The sequence below is a fragment of the Odocoileus virginianus genome, chromosome 6, assembly GCF_023699985.2.
Source record: "Odocoileus virginianus isolate 20LAN1187 ecotype Illinois chromosome 6, Ovbor_1.2, whole genome shotgun sequence".
Taxonomy (NCBI): Eukaryota; Metazoa; Chordata; class Mammalia; order Artiodactyla; family Cervidae; genus Odocoileus; species Odocoileus virginianus.
In genome coordinates, this window is record NC_069679.1 from 40509337 (window position 1) to 40534758 (window position 25422).

At 36.9% G+C, this 25422-nt stretch overlaps 2 protein-coding genes across 3 annotated transcripts in view; one reads left to right on the top strand and one right to left on the bottom strand.

The window, feature by feature from the left end:
* ADAM10 (ADAM metallopeptidase domain 10) overlaps positions 1-15418 on the top strand; it is a 140137-nt gene extending 124719 nt beyond the window's left edge. For both annotated transcript variants that reach the window (XM_020882515.2, XM_070469225.1), the window contains exons 15-16: positions 11122-11248; positions 13168-15418. In XM_020882515.2, coding sequence (XP_020738174.1) covers positions 11122-11248; positions 13168-13262 — 222 coding nt within the window. In that variant the 3' untranslated portion in view covers positions 13263-15418. The remainder of the gene's footprint in view (positions 1-11121; positions 11249-13167) is intronic.
* The window catches only part of LIPC (lipase C, hepatic type), a 180273-nt gene continuing 166141 nt past the window's right edge, over positions 11291-25422 (bottom strand). Inside the window, exon 10 of the mRNA XM_070469226.1 lies at positions 11291-11304. The gene's annotated coding sequence lies outside the window, so the exon portion shown is untranslated. The remainder of the gene's footprint in view (positions 11305-25422) is intronic.

A 25422-nucleotide genomic window follows, 5' to 3' on the forward strand; every position in this document is an offset into this window, starting at 1 on the left:
ACCCTTGAACAACGTGGGTTTGAACTGCATGGGTCCACTGACAAGTGGCTATTTTTCAGTAGTAAATACTGTACTAGTACACAGTCTGAAGCTGGTTAAATGTACAGATATGGAGGAACCATGGATATAAAGGAACTGTGGATGTGGTGGGCCAACTATGATTAACCTGTCTCCTTCAAAGGTCAACTGTACTTTATCTGAAGAATGAGTTTTAAAGTTCAAATAGCCCTGAGCTTTATCTTCTTCTAAAGCAATCAGATACACACTTCACATGTATATCATTCATAGATTTGGTTGGTAGGTGATGGGAGTCATTCTGTTTTACTCTGCTCCCTGGTTCATGTCTTGGATGCGTTGCCTCCTCCTTTGGTCCGTGTGATTAGAGTATTGTCATAGAATTTCTTCAAGTTGATTTTGGAAAGCCCTGCTTGCTTTTTATACTTCTCCCTTGTCTCAGTATGACAGATAGCCAGCTCTGGGTTCTGCTTTGCTGAACAGGAGAGATGAAAAATTTTCTGAAGATTTTTTCTGATGTTTCAGTGTAATTTCTGGGTCTTCATCTTATCCATAATAGGAAGTATTGAACAGGGCAAGATCAGATACAGAGCCTTTTGCAGATTTATTAATGAAAACATTGTATGTGACTCATTTTTGTACCCCCGTGTTGGGTGTATAGTGTGTATTCAGAAAGTATCTGTTAAACTAAAGATGCCTTCTGGCTCTGTGCTAAAGCGAACCGAGTATAGGCTTGGAATTACACAGGGATTCAGGTCACCCTTCTCACATTTGACGATTCTGTGATTTCAAGTAACTTACATTTCTTGGCCCCCCTTACTTATTTCCCTGTTTGCAAATCAAATCCTGTTCCTACTTTCTTTTTTTTTCTGATTATCTCTAATAAGAAAAAGTTGAGATCTGGTATACTTGTCTACAATGAGAAACAGTTCAAAGAAAAAAAAATCTGATAATTGGAATCTCAGGGTTATGTTCTGCTGAGTTTATGTTGTGCCATAAACTCAGGCATGTTTTAGGTTTTCTAGATAGTAAATCAGATCACCTAAAAAAATTTTTTTTCATTTTTCTCCATTGTATCTAATTTTGACTCATTTAGAATTTCAAAAACTCATTTATTCCTATTTTAAAATGTTTACTAGAAATGATCTTTTTAGTTAAAGTGTTCTTAAGACCTTTCATATTTTAGTTTTGAGGATTTTGTGAAATGCTTCTTGCAATGGATTTTAGCAATGTGAAGTCTTTTCTTATGCTGTGGAACTGATTAATCAGGCACTTTTAGGTTTATGCAAATTTGCCTTAAGTAAGTATAGAATAGCAATGTTGATATCCACATGCCACTCTTTTGAAGAGCATAGTCCATAATACCTGAGTACTATTAGGCTGTTGCTGCATTTGTGGGCATTAATCAGGTCAAACAGTAAGATAAACAACAGCCACTTCCTTATGAGTTATTTGTCATATTTGTGCTCTTTGCAGAGTTCAGTTGCATGGCATAGTTTGTTTTGTTATATTAGTAGCTGTGTTTTTGTCTTTCATCATGTGTAAGGAAACTGTCCGTCCAGCTAGTAATGTAGGTTGTTAGTTTGCTCTGGTGTAAGAAGCAATGAAAGGAATGATGTTAGTTTCATTGACTTTCCTTTCCACTGATACCTGGTGGCTTTTTTGTCTCCTTTTCATGGTATCCTGAGGCCAGCATTTCCCCTCTTGAAGGTAGAGTGGGAAGAACCTTAACAGTTTAATAGTTCAGGGTATGAGCTACTGCCTGCTACTGGCACCAAAGAAATGATGTTATAAAGACTTTTTCTTTTCTGGGGAAAAGTTGTCCTTGATAGTAACATTTGAATAAAATAGGCTAAGTGCCTACTGTGTGTCTGGCCAGGAGATAATGATAAACATCCTTTGGATTTATCAGAGAGTTACCTAGTTCTTGAAAAGTTGGAGAGAATTCACCAGGAAATCTGTTTAGACCCTGTATCACTGTCACTTTTTCTTTATATAGGTGCATTGGTAATTCTTTTTTGTTTTCTTCCATAATTCACGTTTTCTGCACCTTTTGTGTTAGATCTGACATAGAAAACCATCTTTGACCTTGATTTTTTTTAGGTTTATCAGTGTGTTTCCCCTACACTTTAAGATAATTGCCTGTTGGTGGCTTTTTTCTTTTTAATTTGTTCAGATTTATCAGAAGTTTATCTTTTCATTATTATTTTTGATGAACACCAAATGTGTTTCTCATTTTTGAATTAATTTCCTATTTTTCTATAATTTTATGAACCTAAGTATTAAGTACATAGTATTCTTTATGAAAGATTTAGAGCAGTGTTTCCATGTGCTTCACAGAACATTATGTGTTTGGGTGTCAAATGAATCTAGAAAATATTGCATATTATGGTTCCCATCTTGGAGATTTGTGATAATATTGTGAGACATCCTGCAATAAGAAATCTTTTTAACTTCGTTTTCCACGCTTACCTGACTTTTATTCATGTTGTACATGAGAATCATCTAATGACGTAGACCAGTTAAATCAGAATCTCTTGGAACAGAGCCTAACTGTTTGGGTCATTTCAAAGCTCCCAACACTCAATTTTGATGAGTAGCTGAAATTGAGAACCGATCATTCATGTAGAGCAGGGGTTGGCAAACTATGGCTCTTGAGCCAAATTCAGCCCACTGCCTATTTTTATATGGCTCACAAGGTAAGAATGGTTTCACATTTTTTTTTCTAATCTTCCCCCTCCCCAGTCAGGATTTTCCTTTAACTGTATTGCTTTTTTTTTTTTTTTTTCCATTTATTTTTATTAGTTGAAGGCTAATTACTTTACAGTATTGTAGTGATTTTTGCCATACATTGACATGAATCAGCCATGGATTTACATGTGTTCCCCATCCCGATCCCCCCTCCCGCCTCCCTCTCCATCCCATCCCTCTGGGTCTTCCCAGTGCAGCAGCCCTGAGCACTTGTCTCATGCATCCAACCTGGGATGGTGCTCTGTTTCATCCTTGATAGTATACTTGTTTCAATGCTATTCTCTCTGAACATCCCACCCTCGCCTTCTCCCACAGAGTCTAAAAGTCTGTTCTGTACATCTGTGTCTCTTTTTCTGTTTTGCGTATAGGGTTATCATTACCATCTTTCTAAATTCCATATATATGTGTTAGTATACTGTATTGGTCTTCATCTTCCTGGCTTACTTCACTCTGTATAATGGGCTTCAGTTTCATCCATCTCATTAGAATTGATTCAAATGAATTCTTTTTAATGGCTGAGTAATATTCCATAGTGTATATGTACCACAGCTTCCTTATCCATTCATCTGCTGATAGGCATCTAGGTTGCTTCCATGTCCTGGCTATTATAAACAGGGCTGTGATGAACATTGGGGTACACGTGTCTCTTTCAGATCTGGTTTCCTCAGTGTGTATGCCCAGCTGTGGGATTGCTGGGTCATATGGCAGATAAAATAGACTTTAAAATAAAGGCTGTGAAAAGAGACAAAGAAGGACACTACATAATGATCAAAGGATCAATCCAAGAAGAAGATATAACAATTATAAATATATATGCACCCAACATAAGAGCACCGCAATATGTAAGGCAAATGCTAACGAGTGTGAAATTGGAAATTAACAATAACACAGTAATAGTGGGAGACTTTAATACCCCACTCACACCTATGGATAGATCAACTAAACAGAAAATTAACAAGGAAACACAAACTTTAAATGACACAATGGACCAGCTAGACCTAATTGATATCTATAGGACATTTCACCCCAAAACAATCTATTTCACCTTTTTCTCAAGTGCACATGGAACCTTCTCCAGAATAGATCACATCCTGGGTCATACATCTAGCCTTGGTAAATTCAAAAAAATTGAAATCATTCCAGTCATCTTTTCTGACCACAATGCAGTAAGACTAGATCTCAATTGCAGGAAAAAAACTATTAAAAATTCAAACATATGGAGGCTAAACAACATGCTTCTGAATAACCAACAAATCATAGAAGAAATCAAAAAAGAAGTAAAAATATGCATAGAAACGAATGAAAATGAAAACACAACAACCCAAAACCTATGGGACACTGTAAAAGCAGTGCTGAGGGGAAGGTTCATAGCATTACAGGCTTACCTCAAGAAACAAGAAAAAAGTCAAATAAATAACCTAGCTCTACACCTAAAGCAACAAGAGAAGGAAGAAATGAAGAACCCCAGGGTTAGTAGAAGGAAAGAAATCTTAAAAATTAGGGCAGGAATAAATGCAAAAGAAACAAAAGAGACCATAGCAAAAATCAACAAAGCTAAAAGCTGGTTTTTTGAAAAGATAAACAAAACTGACAAACCGTTAGCAAGACTCATTAAGAAACAAAGGGAGAAGAGCCAAATCAACAAAATTAGAAATGAAAATGGAGAGATCACATTTTTAAGTGTTGAAAAAAATGAGAATAATGTTCTTTTGAAACTTACATGAAATTCATATTTCATTGTCCATAAGTAATGATTTATCAGACCATGGCCACACTGATTCAGTTACATATTGCTTATGGCAAGAGACTGCATGGCCTCACAAAGCCTAAAATATTTGTCTGGTCTTTGATAGGAAATGTTTGCTAAGCCTAATCTAGACTAATGGATGTCAAAGTATAGTCCCCTGACCAGCAGCATCAGCATCACCTGGGAACTGGATAAAAATGCAAATATGATCAGGTCGCATCTGGACCCACTGAGTCAGTAGGTGATGATGCACACTAAAGTTTGGGAACCATTTTTACAGTCTCTGCAATATAATGACTCCTTTTAAAGAGACTTGTAACAGAAATTGTCTACTTTGTCATCCTGCTGTGTTGAAAGTGGAAGGTGGTTGTGGACTTTTAGAGTCCTTCATTGCCTGATAGAATAGGCCTCATGGACATCTCTATTGAAACCTTAACAACAAAGATGCATTGTTGTCACAGGGCTTATTTAATATTTAGCGTATGATAAGGAGTCAGTATGCATTTACTATATGAATGAATGTCATGATTTATATGGAATAGAAAAATTGTACATATTATTGTAATTTTAAGTTATAGTATTTTGGGGTTTTCAGTCGGTGGTATTTTAACTCCTTGCCCAGGCCAGGTTTAAAGTATGAGGAAGATCAATAGCCAGTTGCCTTCCACTTGGCAGATCGGTGTGAGGCGTGGTGCATGGGGTGTTGAAGGATAGAAGAACATGTAGTCAGAGTCTGGACAATGGCACCTTCTGAAGGATAGAGGGGAAGCTTTCTGCCCCTGCAGGATGGCATGATCAGTGTCATGACAAGGAGCTGTGGGCCCCACATGGTCTTGTGACCCGCAGGAAGTCTGGAGTGAGTTTGCTGTGAGTGAGCATTGTTAACACTGCAAATTCACTGAGAGGATTCTGTGGTTGACTTTTTCTAGAGATCTTAAAAATCAGTTCAGATTAGCTTATGTCTGAAGATACTTAATTGCTTGTCTTGCTCCTTCCCCCTCACAGTTTTTTGGATGAAGCCTGTTTTTTTTAAATTATTCTCCTAGAGGTCCTTTTTGTTTATTTAGATTATTAAATAAAAAATTATCCCAATTAGAATATAATAAATTAGACTGGTAGATTTTGACCTTTCATTTTGTCATTTTGACTCCATTTTTTCTACTTTGTTTTCTTTCGGCCATATAAGTGGATGTATTGAACATCATCTGTCTGTTTCTTTTGTAGGATTATTTTCTCAGACTTGATTTAGTACTTTGTTAGCATCTCAGCTCTTTTTTTTTAAACTTTTGGATGTCTTTTGTCTCTTTTAAGTTTTACTTAACACCCTTGTATCTATGAAAGACAAGAGCCTGGCTCATAATTTACACTCATTAAATGCTATTGAATGAATGACAGTTCTCTTTTATTTTAAACTCCTAACAAGTGGACAAATCGTGATCCCTTTTTTGAGATGAAACACATATTTTGCGTTTATTAGCCTGGTTGGTATTCTTTTCCCAGATTTTATAGTACCTATAAAATAGAAAACATGTAATTTAACATTTACTGCTTTCTGATAATTCTGTTTTAAAGGAAGCATTTAAAAAATTTCCTCTACCCGTGGTGGCCATATTTATTAACACTCTCAAATGCACTATTGCTTTGGTTTTTTTCTTGCTATCTTCTATCCATTGTGGTATTCAGTTTCTGAAAAGCTACTATTATTGTCATGAAAACATCTCAAGCTTTGGACTTTTGAATTATGTAGTTACCTGGAAGATTTTAGAGGAAGACCAGGAACAATGCTAGAAGGGACCTCAAATACTCAGAGATCTAAGTGCCATATTTTCGCAAATGTCTTTAATCTCAGCTGGGACTTCGTCTTTTTGACCTTTTTTTCTGCAAACTTATAACCAGTATTAAATTCAAGTTTCTTCTTTCTAGTCTGCTTTTCTTATTGCCATACCACTTGCATTTCTATGTAAGACTGTGTAGGTACTGAAAAACTGGTATCAGAAGAGGTATTGAACCATAATTTTTTATGTTCTGCGTTGTAAGAGCCTTTTACATTATTTGTATGTGTGGGAAATCTAGATACAATAAATGAGCTGGTAGAAGTGTTCTGAAAAGTCAGTATTTGGAGTAATGATTCACGTGTTAATAACTAGTCCAGTGGATACTTTCTGGTAGAGTAGGTACTGAGTTTATAGAATATAAATTCGAAAAGCTCTCAGTCCAGTTTGGGATAGAGAAGGTAAGCACACAGAAACATATTTTCAGTTGTGCATCATTGTCACAGGAAATAGAGAACCTATTTGGGGAAGGCTTCTTTATGGAGGTGATGCCAAAGCTAAGTTCTTAAGGGCTAGTAGAAGTAGAGGGACAGGTAGATGTTTTAGAAGAGGGAGCACCTGAAATAGTAACCAGAGTATGAACTAATTTAAATAATATTTTTGTACTCTTTTCCTTTTGAAAAGTGTGATTATCCTTTTTTTTTAATTGATAGAGTAATACATTGAAAAGTAAACCTTCTTTTTACTCTTGTGCCCGGTTTTCTCAAGATGAGTTTCTTATATATTTTTCAGAAGCTGTATTTTTACAGGAAAATATAGTTTTAAAAAACAAGCAGAATTATATGTATATTGGGCTGCAGTTCATTGCATGCACAGGTTTTGTTTTTTTCTGTTTCCCACTTATTTATCTTGGAGATCTTTGGTGGGAAGCTTTTGAAGAAAAGTTTTACATAGAGGAGTGATGTAATTCCATGTTTTAAGTAACTGTAACACTGACGACCGTGTGGAATGGTTTTCAGCAGTGAAGACTGGAAGGAAGGAAATGTGTTAGAGAATATAATGGATACTAGGAATGGGAGTGCGTCTCCTGAAACAGGCCTAGCTCACCGGCCTGAAAGTAGTAGGAAGATCCTTGCCTCTTTGTCCTTTGGATTGGATCACATTTAGAAGTGATACTGCCTTTCCAGAGAATATACAGTAGTTGTCAGAGCAGCTGAGGGACTCTGATGGCATTTGATGGATGAGAGCCATGTATGCTAGACTCCCTGCATTGCTCAAAATGGTCCTTCCCACAGTGCCAGCATGTCTACACTAAGAAGCACTCATCTGCATGCTGGTTACGGGCATGTTCGTTTAAAATGCAGTTGCCTGGGCCCTACACCAGCGCATTGAATTATAAATAATGTTTTCCTGGAACACAACCACACTCACCTGTTTGTTTCTTATGTGTGATTGATTCTGTACTACAGTGGCAGATATGAATAGTTTTGACTGAATCATATGGCCCGCAAAGCCTAAATATTTATTGTTTGCCCTTTTATAGAAAAAGTTTGCTGACCCTTGTTGGTAGAAACAGGTAGTTCTCAGTCTTGGCTACATAATGGAATCATGTGGGCAGCTTTAACAAAATTGCTGATGTCAGGATCTACCCCCACCCTATCGGAATCTGGGATTTAGTCCAGGTAAAATGAAGTTGCTCAGTCATGTCCGACTCTTTGTGACCCCGTGGACTGGAGCCTACCAGGCTCCTCTGTCCATGGGATTCTCCAGGCAAGAATACTGGAGTGGGTCCGGGTAACTGAGTTTTAAAAGCTTTCCAGGTAGTTCTACTGTGTGGCCAAGGTTGCAGATCTCTGTTACAGTGCAGGAAGAGTGCTTTAGCAGGACAAGCTGGTGGTTTTGGTTCCTGATGTCTTTTACTAGGTCAGAGTGTCAGAGTTGCAGACAGGAAAGGTCGAAGGATGTCTTACTGCTTTAAATGCCACATTTCAAAAGCTTCTGGATGCTTGGAATAGGACAAAAGCTATGTGTATGTGACAGTAGGCAGAAATGAAAAGAGGAATGAGCCTGCACTCGAGTTGAAAGACTAACAACAGGACTTAAACCCTGCCTTTTGATAAGTAGCAGGTCTGTTATTTGAGGATGAATAAAACAGGAAGAACAACTGGATCCAATGGGAGATTTATTTAACAACGGAAAGAGTATATTATCCTAAAGACTCACAGGGAGGAACAGTCCTCTGAAAATTATTTTCTATAGAAAACAAAAGAAAAATTTAGGAAACTATCTGGCACTCGCAGGAGGATATAAGAAATGGCTTCTGAAAAGTAGATTGTAAACTCTGGTTTCCAAGCCACATTCGACCCAGCACATGTGTCTTGTATGGTCTACCTGTTGTTTTTAGAAATTTTGAATGAGTTGTCAGCATTTAAAAGCAGATTTCATATAAAACTTCAGATTTGTAGCATCTCTTGAAAGATCAACTCTTTCAGCAGCAAGGCTGAACCGCATCACCCCTTACTGTCTCCTTTCTTGAACACTTCATCCCTAAAGGCAATTAGGTGACGCCAAGCAGGCGAGGCGTCCCTGCCTGGTGAGGGGAGCTGTCCTGGCACAGGGCAGGGTGCCCTGTGTGCCCTGTGGAGAGGTGACTGGCTTGGGATGTCAGAGTATGAGTATTGAGAGGAAATTGTCTGCTTAGGAAGGGCAGTTCTAAGAGAAACTGGGGCTCCTTGGAGAAATGGCTGATTCCCGGGCTGGGGCAGGGAAAGAATAAGATGGATCTGGAACTCCTCATGCCAGCTTCAGTACTCAGAGAATGGTGAGGACAGACCCAAAAGATATAATAATGATAGTAATGGATTATAACCATTCAGGAAAATAGGAAACCGAGAGGGAATAAACAAATGAACAAATGAATAAATTGTAAGTTTTATAAGGAATAGAATATTTACTTAGTTCTAAATTATGTCTGTACGAAATACTCATTGACTGCAAAAGAGAAGAGTATCTTTTTGGTCAAGGTTGGCAGTTTACACCTTGATGAAGTGGTCAAGTAAACCATCTTCAGTAATGAGGTCAAAGTCGTGTGTCACATGATCAGATGCAATGAGAATAAAGCATCACTTTTGAGATACTCTAACTAAAGATGTGTGACCTGAATCTAATAATGGAGAAGCATCTGAGAAACCCAAATTGAGGGACAGTCCAATGCAAAATAACTGACCTGTAATCTTCAAAAGTGTCCAAGTTATATAAACTGCAAAGACTGGATTATTTCCAGATTGCAGGAGACTAAAGAAACACAACTGCTGAAGGCAGCATGGGTCTGAATTGGATAGTATTGGGACAAATGGCAAAACGTGAATGAGTAGGTCAGAGGATTTAGTGGTACTAGTGTAACAATACGAGTTTCCTGATTTTGATGATTATATTGTGATCATCTAGGGAAAATACCCATAGATAGTAGGAACTATATGTCGAATTGTTCAAGTGTAATAGGACATCATGGAAACAGCTTACTCTTAGATGGTTCTAGATTTTAAAAGCTTCTTTGTATTGTACTTGGAACTTTTCTGTAAGTTTGGGGTTCTTTCAGAATTAAACAAATTTATATGTATGTATAAATTTATACACATGGCTTTACACACATGGGGAAAGTGGGTGGCTTGGGGTGTTTGGCCACAACATTCAGTTTTGTTTTAGTTTTTGTTTCTTTAATTGTATTGTCACTACTGGATAAAGAAAGTCTAGAAGTAGTAGCCTGTTTGTTGTAAGGCCCTGGATCATAGTAACTCTTCTTAAATGTGAGTTTTATTGGCAAAATTAACAGTAACTATGTATGCATTTTAATAATATAAGGTTCATAGTTTTCTAATTGTTAATATTTTGTATGGTGTTTATTATATGCTGTCTTAAGACAAATTTTGAATATTTTGAATTGCAAAATAGATTTAGGATTTATTAAGAATGGCAGCATAATTTTTCTATAAATTATGCCAGTAATTTTTGAAGTTTTTTTGTTTGGCTAATTGATCTAATATGATTTAAGTTGGAAGTGAAACTTCAGTACCTTCTTAGAGGTAAACTTTGCCTGCTTCTAGCATGTGTGTATCCTTCCACTTTTCATGTTAAAGAAGGCAGTTGACCTTTAAATAAATGAATATATATGTAATAGATATTATATATATATATATAATGAAAACTAAGATAGATTGTATAAAAATAATTTAATAATGGTAGCCTAAGACTAGAGTTCCTAATGAAATAGAGAAACAGGAAAGAGGGCCCTCAGAAAAGATAGAGTTTCAGTCTTAGCTTTGATGATTAGAAAAATTGATAGGTTAAAGAATATTTTAAAAATCTAGTAGACTTTAAAGCAAGCTATATATCTTCTAAGTCACTGGAGAGTATAAAAAGCAAAGTCTATAAGAGTAACAGGCAAAAGAAAGGAAGGAAATATTTAAATCAGAAAATATTTAGTAACATGGGAAAATACAATATAAACCATGTGTGGGATGAGCCCAGTTTTGCACATGAGTTTTCTGTGTGTATAACAAGCATAGTTATACAGAAAAAGAAACTGAAATGAAAATAAGATTGAGTAGTTTCCTCTAGGAAGTGAAATTACGGGTGATTTTTCTTTCCTCCTCTGCACTTTTTTACATTTAAAGAAATTAATATATATATGCTTTTATGTGATAGCTATCAACACCCAGTGAACAAATGTTGTTTAAAAATTCAAATGTAATATATCCTATTATATATTTTATATAGTACAGACTATTCTAAAATATTTTATAGTTTTTTCATTGGAAAATATCTTTTTATTTCTAGGCTTATTGGTGGGCAGTATTACTTATGGGAATTGCCCTGATCATGTTAATGGCTGGTTTTATTAAGATATGCAGTGTACATACTCCAAGTAGTAATCCAAAGTTGCCTCCTCCTAAACCTCTTCCAGGTAAGACAATTTGAGCAAGGTGTATATATATATATATATATATTTTTTTTTTTAAGGTATATATTTTTATTACTCAGAACCATTCACAAGTAGAACTGAATTATAAAGGAGTCTTTAGTAGTTGATTTATAGTACTTTCTCCTTGAGAATGGGGTTACTAAGATGGATTATTTAGTTGATTTTTAAGTGTGTTTTTGTTTTTTTTTTCCAATCAACCCAGTCTAGCTTATGGCTGCTGATTTAATGCTAATATATCCTTTTTTTAAAAAAAATAGTAAAATCTTCCCTTTTTGGTTTTATTATGATAGACCACTTTTTTTTTCTTTTTTTTTCCATTTATTTTTATTAGTTGGAGGCTAATTACTTTACAATATTGTAGTGGTTTTTGCCACTTTTAAACAATTGGTCTTTCCAACAGCTATGCTTCAGTTATGGGTTTTGTATTCATGCTTCTGAAGTATATTCTGGCACATAAACTTATTTTCCCTAGGGAAAAATACAGGTTTCTCTTGTGGGGGCATACAGATTCCAGTCTGTGGGAGAGTCTTAGGGTAGAGGCTTCAGTTACCAAACAACTGTAGTTATTCTCCATCTCTGAAAACAACTCCTAAGATTTTATCTCCACCTTTACCTCTCAGGGAGCCAGGGCTGGGAGGAGATGAGAGATGGGAATGATCTTTAGATGAGAGACCCTGGAGAAGGGAAAGGCTACCCACGCCAGTATTCTGGCCTGGAGAATTCCATGGACTGTATAGTCCATGTGATCGCAAAGAGTTGAACATGACTGAGTGACTTTTCATTTCATTTCATGGATTTGGAGAAGGGTAAGAAATCCACTTAACAAATTATTTAGGCCCCGCCTATTTCTCCCTCCTCCTCCCCAGGCTGGGTGTCCCTTCTTTTCTTCAGGACCCTTGGACTCTGTTTTTGTGTGTTCAAGGGCAGGCACCATCCCAGGGTTCCCTCTCCTGCCTCCCACTCAACTTCGCCTTTTGAAGCCTCTTGCCTCAGGCCAAATCCACTGCCCTACATAAAGTTGTTTAAAACTAGGGCTTTCTTATAATTTTCCCTCAGTTGTTCTCCTGTATTTCCCTATCTTAAGGTAAGAGACTTACAGTAGTCATGCTGGGATAATATCTTGGAGGTAAGCAGAGGAAATTTGATTTCGATGTCATAGCTTTTCAAAATGACTGCTTTAGGAGTCAGGAACTTTTGTTAGTTTCTTAGGGATTTCCAAGGGCCACATGACACTTTTTAACTACACTACCAGTTCATTTTATTGAATGAGACTACATTATTCTCATTCAAGGAAAGTTCTTTAACTTAATTTCATTTTAAGAAAATGGCCAGCTCTTAACTGCTGTTTATTGAACCCTCACAAAAGATGTTGAGCACTTTTACATGAATTATCATATAATCCTCACAACAGACTATATGAGTTAGTTAATTGTCTGTTTTACAGACTAGTCATCTGAGCTTCAGAGAGGTTAAGTCATTTGCTCAAAGATACCCAGCAGTTTCTTCCTCATGGAGTCTGTCCTCAGAATCCTTACTAATCTGATAGTTGTAGCTGTTTAGCACTTGTAATGTGGCTAGTCTAAGTTGAGATGTATTATAAATATAAAATGCCTACCAAACTCTGAAGAATTAGTATTTTTAAGATGAAATATTTTATTAATAATTTTTAATATTTTGGCTATATTGGGTTAATGAATTCAAAACATTATTGAAATTATTTTACCTGGCTCTCTTTTATTTTTTTCATTATGGCTACCAGAAAATAGAAAATTATGTATGCGGCTCATACTGTATTTGTTTTGGACAGAGCTGGTCTGTCCATTTATTGAAATGGCAACTTTGTCTTTAAAAGATTGAAACTCTGGTGATAAACCTCTTTTGCTTTTGTTTGTGACCCACAGGCACTTTAAAGAGGAGAAGACCTCCCCAGCCCATTCAACAGCCCCAGCGTCAGAGGCCCCGGGAGAGTTATCAGATGGGACACATGAGACGTTAACTCAGCTTTTGCCTTGGTTCTTCCTAGTGCCTACAATGGGAAAACTTCACTCCAAAGAGAAACCTGTTAAATCATCATCCCCAAATGCAACCCTCACAAATAACAGTAGAAGAAAAAAAATGGCAAGAGATCATGTCCTCAGATCAGGTGGAATTACTTAAATTTTAAAGCCTGAAAATTCCAATTTGGGGGTGGGATGTGAAAAAAAAAGGAACCCCATTTTCTTATAGACAGATATTTTTAACCTAATGGCACAAAGTCTTAGAATATTATTATGTGCCCCGTGTTCCCTGTTCTTCGTTGCTGCATTTTCTTCACTTGCAGGCAAACTTGGCTCTCGATAAACTTTTATCACAAATTTAAATATATATATTTTTTTCAACTGCCAATCAAGGCTAGGAGGCTCTACCACCTCAACATTGGAGACATCACTTGCCAATGTACATACCTTGTTATATGCAGACATGTTATTTCTTACGTACACTGTACTTCTGTGTGCAATTGTAAACAGAAATTGCAATATGGATGTTTCTTTGTATTATAAAATTTTTTCCGCTCTTAATGAAAAATTACTGTTAATTGACATACTCAGGATAACAGAGAATGGTGGTATTCAGTGGTCCAGGATTCTGTCATGCTTTATATGGGCAGTTATGAGAAGAGAATCAGCTTACCTTTTCCTCATGATGGAGTTGGTTCTGATATTCGTTTTGTTTTATCAAACGGCTGCTAAGAGCACAGGATTGACGACACTGAAGAACACAGTTAAGTGTTGTGAAAACTGGACATATGCAGCATACTACTACTTCAGACTTAGTTCTTTATGTAAATGTCTGATTTCTGCTTACTTATTTTAAACTTTCTAATTCAATTCCATTTTTGAATTGATAGGTGAAATTTTTATTCATGTTGGTAGCAGTTAGGTCAATGAAATGATTCTTTTTATTTGCAGCCTCTTATTTGTATGCTAATTATGTTTTGAGTTTTGTCTGATATGGAAAAGAAAAGCTGTGTGTCTGTTTTATCAAGATATTTGAACAGAGTTTTCAGCATATCATCATGATCATTGGTAACCACTAAAGAGGAGTGATTTGCTCAACTAGTAGTTAAAATTGTAGATAGGCTTTCCGACACTTTTTTCCCTAAGATATTTTATCAGCAATGAAGGTGAAACAGCACAATGTCCCATTCCAAATTTATTTTTTAAACAAGTGTAAATAATTGGCTTTTTAAAGAAAGAAGTCAAAAGCATTTAATGTATTAACAGGCTTATTGCTATGCAGGAATGGAAGGGGGCATTACAAAAAAAACTTTTAAGCTTGTGACATATTTATTGCTTCTGTTTTCCAACTACATCACGTTAAATTAGAAGTAAACAGCTATGATTTTCCTGGCTTCACATAGGAGGCAAATTTAGGTAAAGTTGAAACGATTTGTGTTTGGCTTTTTTTTTCCTTTTTTTCTTAAGAGTATAAGGTTTACACAATCATTCTCATAATGTGACGCAAGCCAGCAAGGCCAAAAATGCTAGAGAAAATAATGGGATCTCTTCCTTGTAAACTTGTACAGTATGTGGTGACTTTTTTCAAAATACAGCTTTTTGTACATGATTTAGAGACAAATTTTGTACATGAAACCCCAGATAGACTATAAATAATTCTAAACAAACAAGTAGGTAGATACGTATGTAATTGCTTTTAAATCATTTAAATGCCTTTGTTTTTGGACTGTGCAAAGGTTGGAAGTGGGTTTGCATTTCTAAAATGGTGACTTTTACTCCGCCAGAGTTCTTAGTAACTTCTTGAGTGTGCTAGACTTTGAACATGTACATTTTTTGCTTGAAATGTTATCCTGTGGTAGGGTTTTGGCAGGTATACAACTGCCCTATTTTATTTTGAGTCTAAGTTAAATGTTTTCTGAAAAGAGATACGTGCACTGAACTCTTTCCACTCCAAATCAAGATGTGGTAAAACAAAAGGATCAAGACAAGTGAGATATAATACTACTGTCAGTTTAATGTCCACTGTGTTTTATACAGTATCTTTTTGTTCACTTTGGAAATTTTTACTAAAAATTGCAAAAAATAAAGTATTGTGCAAAGATGTAAGGTTTTTTGAAACTTGAAATGCATTAATAAATAGACTTGATGAAATCCACTTGAAGGTTTCATACTCTTTGAACTCTGAGAACTATCAAAAGAAGCGTCCCGCAAGGCAGCCTTTCCTTACTAAATGAAAGAGATGGTTAAGCAGAAAGGGAATTGCCTCTTCCCACACAGTATAGATATCTTTATTCTTAGTTAGGACTTCATGTAAAAATTTTGTGATTAGATCTCTCTCTGTACACAGTGAACATTTGAAAAACATTAACTAATCTCAACTGCTTTGCATTATTTCTAATCAGTATTCAGAGTGCTTAAACGTGTCTTAGAGGAAGAGCTGAGTCATTTTGGAAACTGTGGTCTTATATATATTCTCCAAAGTTTTGAATGCTAAGTACTTCATTTATTTTAAAAGTTGAGTTTGATGGTAAGTGTATTTTAAAAATTTGAGCCATGTTTTCCTGCTTTGTCAAATTCATAGCATGTAAGAAGACTTGACATTTCAGCCTTACCTAGAAAAAGAATTGTAAGCCCAGAATATAGTGCCCTGCACAGAATAATCTACCCCAAACCCAAGTTATTTTTTTAATATATTGAGGCCAGTTTAAATAAGTAGTATTTGTTAAGTGAGTAAAAACATGCAATACTTTTTACTTTAATTCAGAAACCTCAAAATATATATTATGTTTAACTATGTTTATTAAACTATCGATATTAAGTTGGATGATTGCAAGTTTGCTATTTTTACTTACAACTACATATTTAAATTTTGTTTAGATTAAATCAGCCATAGAATAAATTATTAAACTTTCTGGACTAGTGCCCTTTATCGTGTCAGAAAATATACAGTTTGGGAAAGGACTTCTTTTTGGGAATGGCAGCTTTATCTGATCAGTCTTGTTTTCTGAGGTGTCTTCAGCAGTTTGTGCTTTGGGTACTTTTTTTTTGTTATATTCACAGACTAGTGAAAACTGAAGATTTCTCCAAACTGAGCAAACCACTCTCAAGTTCTTATATCTGTCCCTGTGGTCTGTACATTTTAAGACCTAAGGATTATTATTTCTCCAAAGGTGGGATTAGCGTCCATGGCAGCTGTGCAATTATGGGTTCTTGTTCTTGGGAAGGCTTTTAATTTCCTAAGTATTTCTAATTGAAAGTATAAGAGTGGTAAGTCCATTATAAAACTGGACAGCCCGTCTTCAGGGGTTTAGGAAATGATGTTCCTTATCGAGTCAAGGTCTCCAAAAACTAGAGAGCAATTTGGATTTAGCTTTAAAGCAGCTGCCAGGGACAGTTATTCTTCAGAGAAGTCACTAAAGTTGCAAGAAATTGTAGTTTCCTAAGTAGCAAAAAGGATAATCAGTTTGCCTTACAGAACTCAGCTTCAGTTTCAGCATTTCTGGTTTTATGTTCTCATTTAAAAACAACTTCCATTCAAATCTTTTTCTGTTTATTACCAGTTTAGTTTTTCCATTCTCATTTCTGTATACAAACCTTTAGGATACAAGTGAACCCTTGTTTTCTGCACTACTGTATTATTTGTGTATGTTAAATGCAAACATGTATGAACTATTTTCAGTAGAAATTTATGTTTTATAATTGATAAGCTTTTCAGAGTATTGATCTCTCTTGTGAAAAAGTGCAATGCTAGGTAAAAATGGAGGGTAGAGTAAAATACTTATCTGCCTCTGTTTTTTCCTAAAATTTCTGCTAAAATCACAGTGATTGGGGGAAAGAAAAGATCATATCCAACAAGGATAAGGAATACTGGAGATAACAAGAACAGCGTTTTGGAGACGAGAGCATTTGGAGAAGTAGTGTCTGACTTGGCAGATCCTGGGAAGCCAAATCCTAAACCAGCATTGGAAACATGAGAATAGCTCAGTTTATATTGTAAACATTTTGGGATATAGTCTTCAACACTTTTCTATGTAGCTTTCTTATTTAACAATATATTGATATTGTATCTACATAATTTTAATGACTGTAAATATTTCATTCTATGGATGTATTATACATTTTTAAAAACCTATTGTTTGGACATTGAGGTTTTTAGATTGTTCATTATTTTAAGTAATCCTTTAAGGAAAATTCTAAGCCACATAATGAAATAAATTCCTAAAAGTGGAATTAAAAGTGAGTTAAAGACTTTCTAAAGGCTGATAAAAATAATGATGCTGTCTTCCAGATAATATGTTCCAAGTTATGCTTCTTCCATTAACATATATTAGCATATTATATAGATAATTTATTAAAATCTGAGAGCCCTCTGGTTAAACATTCACATGCATGTAGCCATGTGGACTTATTAGAAACAATAGTAGGACTTCTGCTTAGTTGACTTTGTTAGCTTTGGACAAAACCCAAATGAAAGTGAAAAGTAGTGCCCTTATTTGGTCTCTAAATATCACTGTCTTCAAAGAAATCTGACTTCCTTGAATAACTGGCTAATTCCAGGTATAGAGAAAGAAATGTGTATGTAGAGCTGAGAAAAAGCACTGTCATACCAGAAAGCAAGGAGGTCTATCAGACTAGAGGTCTATCAGAAAAGATTCAGGAAGCATCTTGAGGAAATTTTCATTGGCTAAAACTGTTTTACTGTATGAATTAATAATGATAGTTTACAAAACTGTAGTTACCTTTGGAACTTAACTATTCCAGCTAATAAAGAGGAGTGATACAATATCACCATTTTTATCCCACAATGATTAAGGGACCCAGACAATGATCAGTAGTGACCACTAACCTCACAAAAGTGTGGTCAAATAATTTGTGCCTCCTAATGGAAACACACATACCATTTATGAAGCCATCCAGCCAAAAGTCAGATCTGATCTTGATCAAGCCTCTGGATCTAACCACTTCTTTACTAGAAATGACACCCATGGCTCAGCAGGTAAAGAATCCACCTGCAATGCAGGAGACACAGGAGACTCGGGTTCGATCCTGGATTAGGAAGATTCCCTGGAGGAGGGCATGGCAACCCGCTCCAGTATTCTCGCCTGAAAAATCCCATGGACAGAGGAGCCTGGCAAGCAGCAGTCCACAGGGTCACAGAGACATGACTGAAGGGACCTAGCACGCATGCATGCAAAGGAACATGTCAAATGATACCACAAAAGATTTAATCAGAAAAACCAGACTGGAAAACTACAGGACAAATGACCCTGTTTCTTCAACAACTGAACTGCAAGGAAAAAAGAAAAAGATGGATTAAGAGAGATTTAAGATATTATACCTGCCAGATAGTATATCTGCCAGTACAGTTTGTGGACTTATTTGGATCCTGATTGAAATAATGAAAAATGAGACCATTGGGAAAATAGGAAAACTTAACTGGATATTTGGTGATTTTAAGGATTTTTGCAGTTATTTTTAGGTGTGAAAATGGTATCATGGTTACATTTTGAAAAGGAGCCCTTTTAGAGATGCATATTGAATACCTAAAAGTGAAATGATATGGTGTTTGCTTAAAAAAATTTGTGAGCTGCAATTGGGTAATATCTGGGAGTAAAGTTGAAAACAGTTTTGACCATGAGTTGATAATTGTTGAACCTGGGTGATGGCTACTTGGGGATTCATTATAGTGTCTTCTCTGCCTGTGTTCCTATTCAAAATTTTCTATAAAAATTTAAAAAAAATTTAATGTGGATTAAATTATTATAGAAGCTCATTACTGTTTTTATTTTAGCAACAATTCATGATAATGGCCTATATTCTTAATGATTTTTTAAATAATGGTTTTAGTAGAATTAAACTTGAACCAGTCAAACAAGCATAATTAATTATATTCTGCTCCAGTTATGATGAATGATTAATTGATTTCAACTGCTAGAGTGAGTGCTTGAAGCTATCAGTCACTTAGTAATCATAGCAAGCAGGCCATTAGATCCCTCCTTACTCACTAGATTTTGTGGGGCTTAATAGCTATTTAAGGAAAATATTTTCTATTAAAACATGTCAGGGAGTATGATCAGATTATCCACATTTAACCTGTGTGTCCCATATTAGGATGTGTTAAGTAGCTCAGTACAGTAAGCTGGATTCTACTCTTTCTCCTTAAAATGATAATCATCCCTGGAGGTGGAAATATATCTTTAAAAAGGTATCTTGAAGTTGTTTTCTGTGTAAAGAGATTAGAATAATTTGATTATAAAGTGTCAGTGTTATGATTGATTTTCATTATTTTGGATTTGTGATCGTAGTTTTTTTGCAGTTCCTATTAGTAGCAGCTCTGATTAACTGAATTGACCTATTAACCATTTTTTCTTCTCCCTTGAAACTTTATCAGAACATGTTTAGAATTCTTTGGCTTATGTGGTCTGCACATGCTGATTTGTGTGAACTGGTTGCCTTGGTTATTCACTGGATGGATAGATCTGTGTTAAGCTCTTGGTTGCTCCAGCACCTCTGCTGGATGGTAGGAAATCAGTAGTGAACTTAATGTTCCCTGCCCTCGAGAAACTTAAGGCTGGTAGGTGAGACAGATACTAATCCTGTATCATGTGCCCAGTGCTCAGTTATGTCCAACTCTTTGGGACCCCATGAACTGGAGCCCACCAGCCTCCTCTGTCCATGGGGTTTCCCAGGCAAGAATACTGCAATGGGTAGCTATTTCCTTCTCCAGGGGATCTCTTCCTGCTCCAGGGCTTGAACCCAGGTCTCCTGCATTGCAGGTGGATTCTTTACTGTCTGAACCACCATTTGAGCAATAATCATGTGAATACATGTCAATATCAACCGTGATAAATGCTGTGAGGGGAGGCTTTGGTGGTCCAAGAGCTGGTCATGCAGAGATGGGATTGAGGAAGGAGATGGGACCTAGTTAGGGAGGACATGGCATGCATCCCCAGAAAGTGATGCTTGAGTCCAAATCTGAAGAATGAAGAGAGATTAGGTAGGTCAAACAGAGTTTTTATTAATAGTGAATGGTTATATATTGGGCACTGAGAGCTAGTTTCTCCTTGGAGAAAGGTAATATTTTTTGCTCTTGATTTTATCATATGTGAACCCAGCTATTTGGATTCCTTTGTGTATTTTTTTTAATTTTTCATTTTTGCAGAACATATTCATTTACTGAAGAGCTGGCTTGTACTTTGGCAGATGTCTTACTTGGTTACTGTTCTTAAGGATGTTGGCAAAAGTTTGAGAGTTGTAAAAGGCCCTTGGCTTTGCAGACCTTGATATCTGTATCCTGACTACCATAAATTGAGAATCAGGACCTCTAACCTCCTACCATGCTGGGTGAGGTGTCCTTATTTGCTGCATTGTGGCATTCTGTCGGGCTTCCCAGGTGGCACAGTGGTAAAGAACCTGCCAGCCAACACAGGAGACACGCGGGTTCCATCCCTGGGTTGGGAAGATCCCCTGGAGTAGGAAATGGCAACCCACTCCAGTATTCTTGCTGAGAGAATTCCGTGGACAGAGGAGCCTGGTGGACTACAGTCCATGGGGTAATGAGTCAGACACGACTGAGTGAGCACATGCAGGCGCTCACATTCTCTCTCATTTCACAGCACATATCACATTGTGGTATAATCCTGCCCCACCCAAGCCAAGCTCTTGAAAGAATCGTCTATTCCCAGTGGCTACTTCAGTTCCCATTCGCTTATCAACCTGCTGCTTTTTGTCCTCAGCCCCCCAGGGACTGTAATCCAAGTTCTCAGGGACCTCATAATCTAGTGGAAAGGAAAAAAGCCAACGATGATAATGCAATGGTATCTGTGCATAAACTGTGAATACAGTGTAGCTAGAAACTCAGAGGAGACGCCTGTGTGAGCCAAGATGATTTCCCAGAGGATATATGCTTGAGCTGAATTTTGAAGTTTTGGCAAAAGTTAGCCCAAACTTCCTTTTACTTTTAGATATAATTTAACTGCAAGGCAGTTTCTTGACTGTTTCATGCTGTTATACTTTGATGCCGATGGGAATCCAGTTTCCTCTTTCTGGATTGCCCTTCTCTCTCGGTTCTTCTATAGCGCTGACTTTTATTGATCTCCACTTTCTTGAACTTGTGTATAGTAAGTATTCAAGAAACATTTGTATTTTAATCAAGGGTGTGTGCTTTGCACAGTAGGCAGTGTGGCTAATTTCATGAAATAATACGTTACCCATACGTGTAACTTAACGTCTGATTCTAAGTCCCTTGGCAGCATCTCTTCCTCCTCTCACCCCCAGATAGGAGTTTGCTTTCCAAATCTAATATACATTTGTATTTTTAGAATATAAAATATACCCACCATGTTTTGCACAAGTGGGAAAAGCACAGCTTAGCTTTGGAGTCTATAAGCAACGCATTATAACTCCTGGCACAAGAAATGGATTCCTAAAGCTCAATTTAGAAATTAAATGGGGAGGCCCTAGCTTCTTTGTATTTGTGGACAAGTGTTTTCTTTAGCTAAATCATCAATAGTATTTTTTTGTCTGATTATTTCATAATAAAAGGTAGAAGTTAAACATTTTCTTTTCCTGCAGCAAACGTCCAGATCAACATTTTTCTATAAATTTCACAAAATATTAGTTCTATAGGTTTTACTTTATTTTTTTTGTTATTAAGATTTTTCTTTTTATTATCATTATCACTTTTTTTTTTCATTTATTTTTATTAGTTGGAGGCTAATTACTTTACAATATTGTAGTGGGTTTTGTCATACATTGACATGAATCAGCTATGGATTTACATGTATTCCCCATCCTGATCCCCCCTCCCACCTCCCTCTCTACCCAATCCCTCTGAGTCTTCCCAGTGCACCAGGCCCATAGGTTTTAAAATAACTATTCAAAAAAATAAGTTGGGAGGGGATGTGGATTCCAGGGTCAAATGAAAATGCTGAGCAAAAGTCAAATGAGTTTTTGTTTCTTGACTGATTTTTTTAAAAAGTCAGGTTCTTCTAAGTGCATCTAATACTGTATATTAACTCTGATTGTGCTCTCTAAAAGGGCCTTATAAGAGTGCTCCCAGACTAGGGAACTCCTGTTCTCTGTCCCCTCCATCTGAGGGTCTAGGTTCTGTGTTGTGTATTGCTGTGTAGAAGGTGTACACCTTTGTAAGATCCCCAGCCAGGGACAGGTTCTCTTACCTAAGGAATTCTTACAGCTTTGGAGCTTCACAGCTACTACACTTGTCACCGATGAAGCATGGATCACAGAGGGTCAGATGTCATGCCGTCAGCCTGCTCTTTCAGTCTTACATGCATCTCTGCTTTCTGTGAGTGTGGTTACCAACTTTGTTGATCTTGTATCTCAAACTGAAAAATATTGAGTAAACATTCATAATATGGAAATATTTATAAATAATGCAAGTGTTATGTTTCTATGTTTTAAAATAAGCAAAAATTTTAAGGGATGAGTAAAAGATTAATGGGAGCTACAGTATTTCTTCCCACATTCCAATAGGTCTTTTCACACACACCTTGGTGTGTACCCAACCCACTTTGTAAACCTCTGGCTCTAGAGACAGAATCTACATATCTTTCCAGTCAAGTAGCTTTCATCCTCCCCACATTCCTGGGTTAAGTATGCTTTCCGATGGAACACCATAGCTGTTGAGGAATGCAGGGCACTCTTAGGTGCTCACTTCTGAAGGCCTCCAAGATAAACAGTAAATGGAAAAAGCAAGTATTAATAAATATGTGTAGCATGATTTCTTATGTGTGAAATTTTTGAAGTTTGTAAAGATACATAATTTATGTATAGAAAATGTCTAGTTGATACATTGGAAACTGTTAAATTATTTCTGAACACTGGAATTAAGGGTCTTGGGAGAGGAAGAGCATTTTTTTTAACTTTTTTCTTTCATATTGTTTGCATTTTTATGAAATATTCTTTTTATAATAAATAATTAAAAATTACTGCATATAGTGTGATGTCAAATATAGTGCAACACATTGTCACTGTTGATGGTTGAAGTTGGGTGATTGGAACATTGGCTTCCTGACTATGTTTCTACTTTTATGTATCTTTGAATATTACCATAAATGGAAATTAAAAATTAAAAATAAATCCACCACAAAAAGAGTCTATAGAAATATACCACATAGTAATTGATCATCTTGGGAATAGGAAGAGAGCTGAGGAATGGAGCTTCAGATACCTTCTCCCTGTAAGTTCTTATGTTCCATGAGTGTGTATTGCTTTTAAGGGGTATAAAATACTTTTTGACTTCCCACATAGTTAAGGAATATACAAAATGAATGCACAAGCCATGAGTGTTTAATGGGAAGGGCTCAGCTGTATCATAATAAGATCTTGAGGCTTGTTTTATATTTGGATTCTTGAGCTTGATAAGATAATAAAGGTAAAACTCCAAGGCATGGCCAGACAGCTCTGCACTTCCCCAGCTTCATCAGGAGAGGACAGCTAAGGGTTTGCTGTGAACGACTTGCACTGTGAGCTAGTCACCAGGCTCTGTAACATGAAAGACATAGAGTACCTAGTGACAACTCTTAAGGTAGGATCCAAGGGATTTGATACATAAAGGGTATTTTCTGTTGCCAGCTGCAATGCTGGGCTGCATTCATAGACATATAGAATCTGTAAGGAGGAAAATGATGGTTCATTAACTGTGTGACTTATTAAAGTTAGTTAAGCTTTAAGTACCTCATCTGTGAAAGAAACAAGGATGATAATATTAGTTACCTCGGGGACTGTGATGGGGATTAAATGAGAATGTTTGTAAGGCACCTTGCATATGGTGAGCACTCAAATGCCAGCTATCCTTATTTTCTTGTGAAAAACTGCTTATCGAGCTGAAACATTTAGCTTGTGAGCACGTGTTCACTGATTAAGTATTTTCTCAAACAGCCACGTGGTTAGGGATGGTTGGTCTTTGGTTGATGCCCTCACTCTCACAAGTTTAGGTGTGGGCATACAACCCAGTCCGGCCAGTAAGATATGCGGGGACTCTGACTTTCTCTGGTTGTTGTTAAGTCTTAGTGTGCTGCCTGAGGCTGCAGCATCCAACTTGCTATCAGCCTGAGGATGAAGCCAGCATCAAGGTTGGTAGAGAGAGGGAAAAAAAACCACTTCATCTTTTTTTTTTTTTTCCATTTATTTTTATTAGTTGGAGGCTAATTACTTTACATCATTACAGTAGTTTTTGTCATACATTGAAATGAATTAGCCATGGATTTACATGTATTCCCCATCCCGGTCCCCCCTCCCACCTCCCTCTCCACCCGATCCATTGAAACATGTATATTATCTACAGTGAAACAGATCACCAGCCCAGGTTGGGTGCATGAGACAAGTGCTCGGGCCTGGTGCACTGGGAAGACCCAGAGGGATCGGGTGGAACCACTTCATCTTAATGATATTAAAGAGCTACTGAATCAACCTTCCCTGAAGCCCACCCTATCTTGGGACTTCCTGTTTGTTGAGATTTTTTTTTTTAATGTTTTTTATTTAGGCCAGTTTGAGTTAGCTTCTAAAAGCATAATGATAGAAGCTGTACCAGAAAATATTTGTGGTAGGGATGGTGGCATTTATTCAGTGATAGTCATTGAGCACTTTGAAATGAGAGAATAAACAAGAAGTGAGGAAGTTCTGACACATGAGGAATGAGGAACAGGAGGTTCTAGAAAGATTAGCAGCCTGAGTGCATTATGCATTTTTTCTACTTGCAGCTTAACCCACCTGCCTCTCCTGAGCAGAGCAGCTGCTGGGGCCTCGAGGAGGCAGACAGTACCTGGGATGTTGGTGAGGTGTCGCCATCCTGACCGAGGATGTTGGGGGTGGGGGAGGTCCTTGGGAGTGTACCTGGTCTCCCTGGTTCCTGAGGAGCTGAGCAGGTGAGTGGAGTTGCTTCCAACCCTGAGTTGAAGAGGTGAAAAGACCAGGAAAGGCTTCCTTCTCGTGCTTCACTGGAGGACTGGCAACTTGTCTGCTGCTAAGCTGTGGCCAGGGGAAGTTGAGACTACTGTTCCTTCCACTACTTTGGGAATGCTCCCAATTAAGATACCCCAATACATGGGACAGAGCCCGAAGGAACAAACAAGGGAAAAGAAGCTCCCATGTGGGGCCCAGCAGCCAGGGAGAAGGATTACAACAGAACCCTCAGAA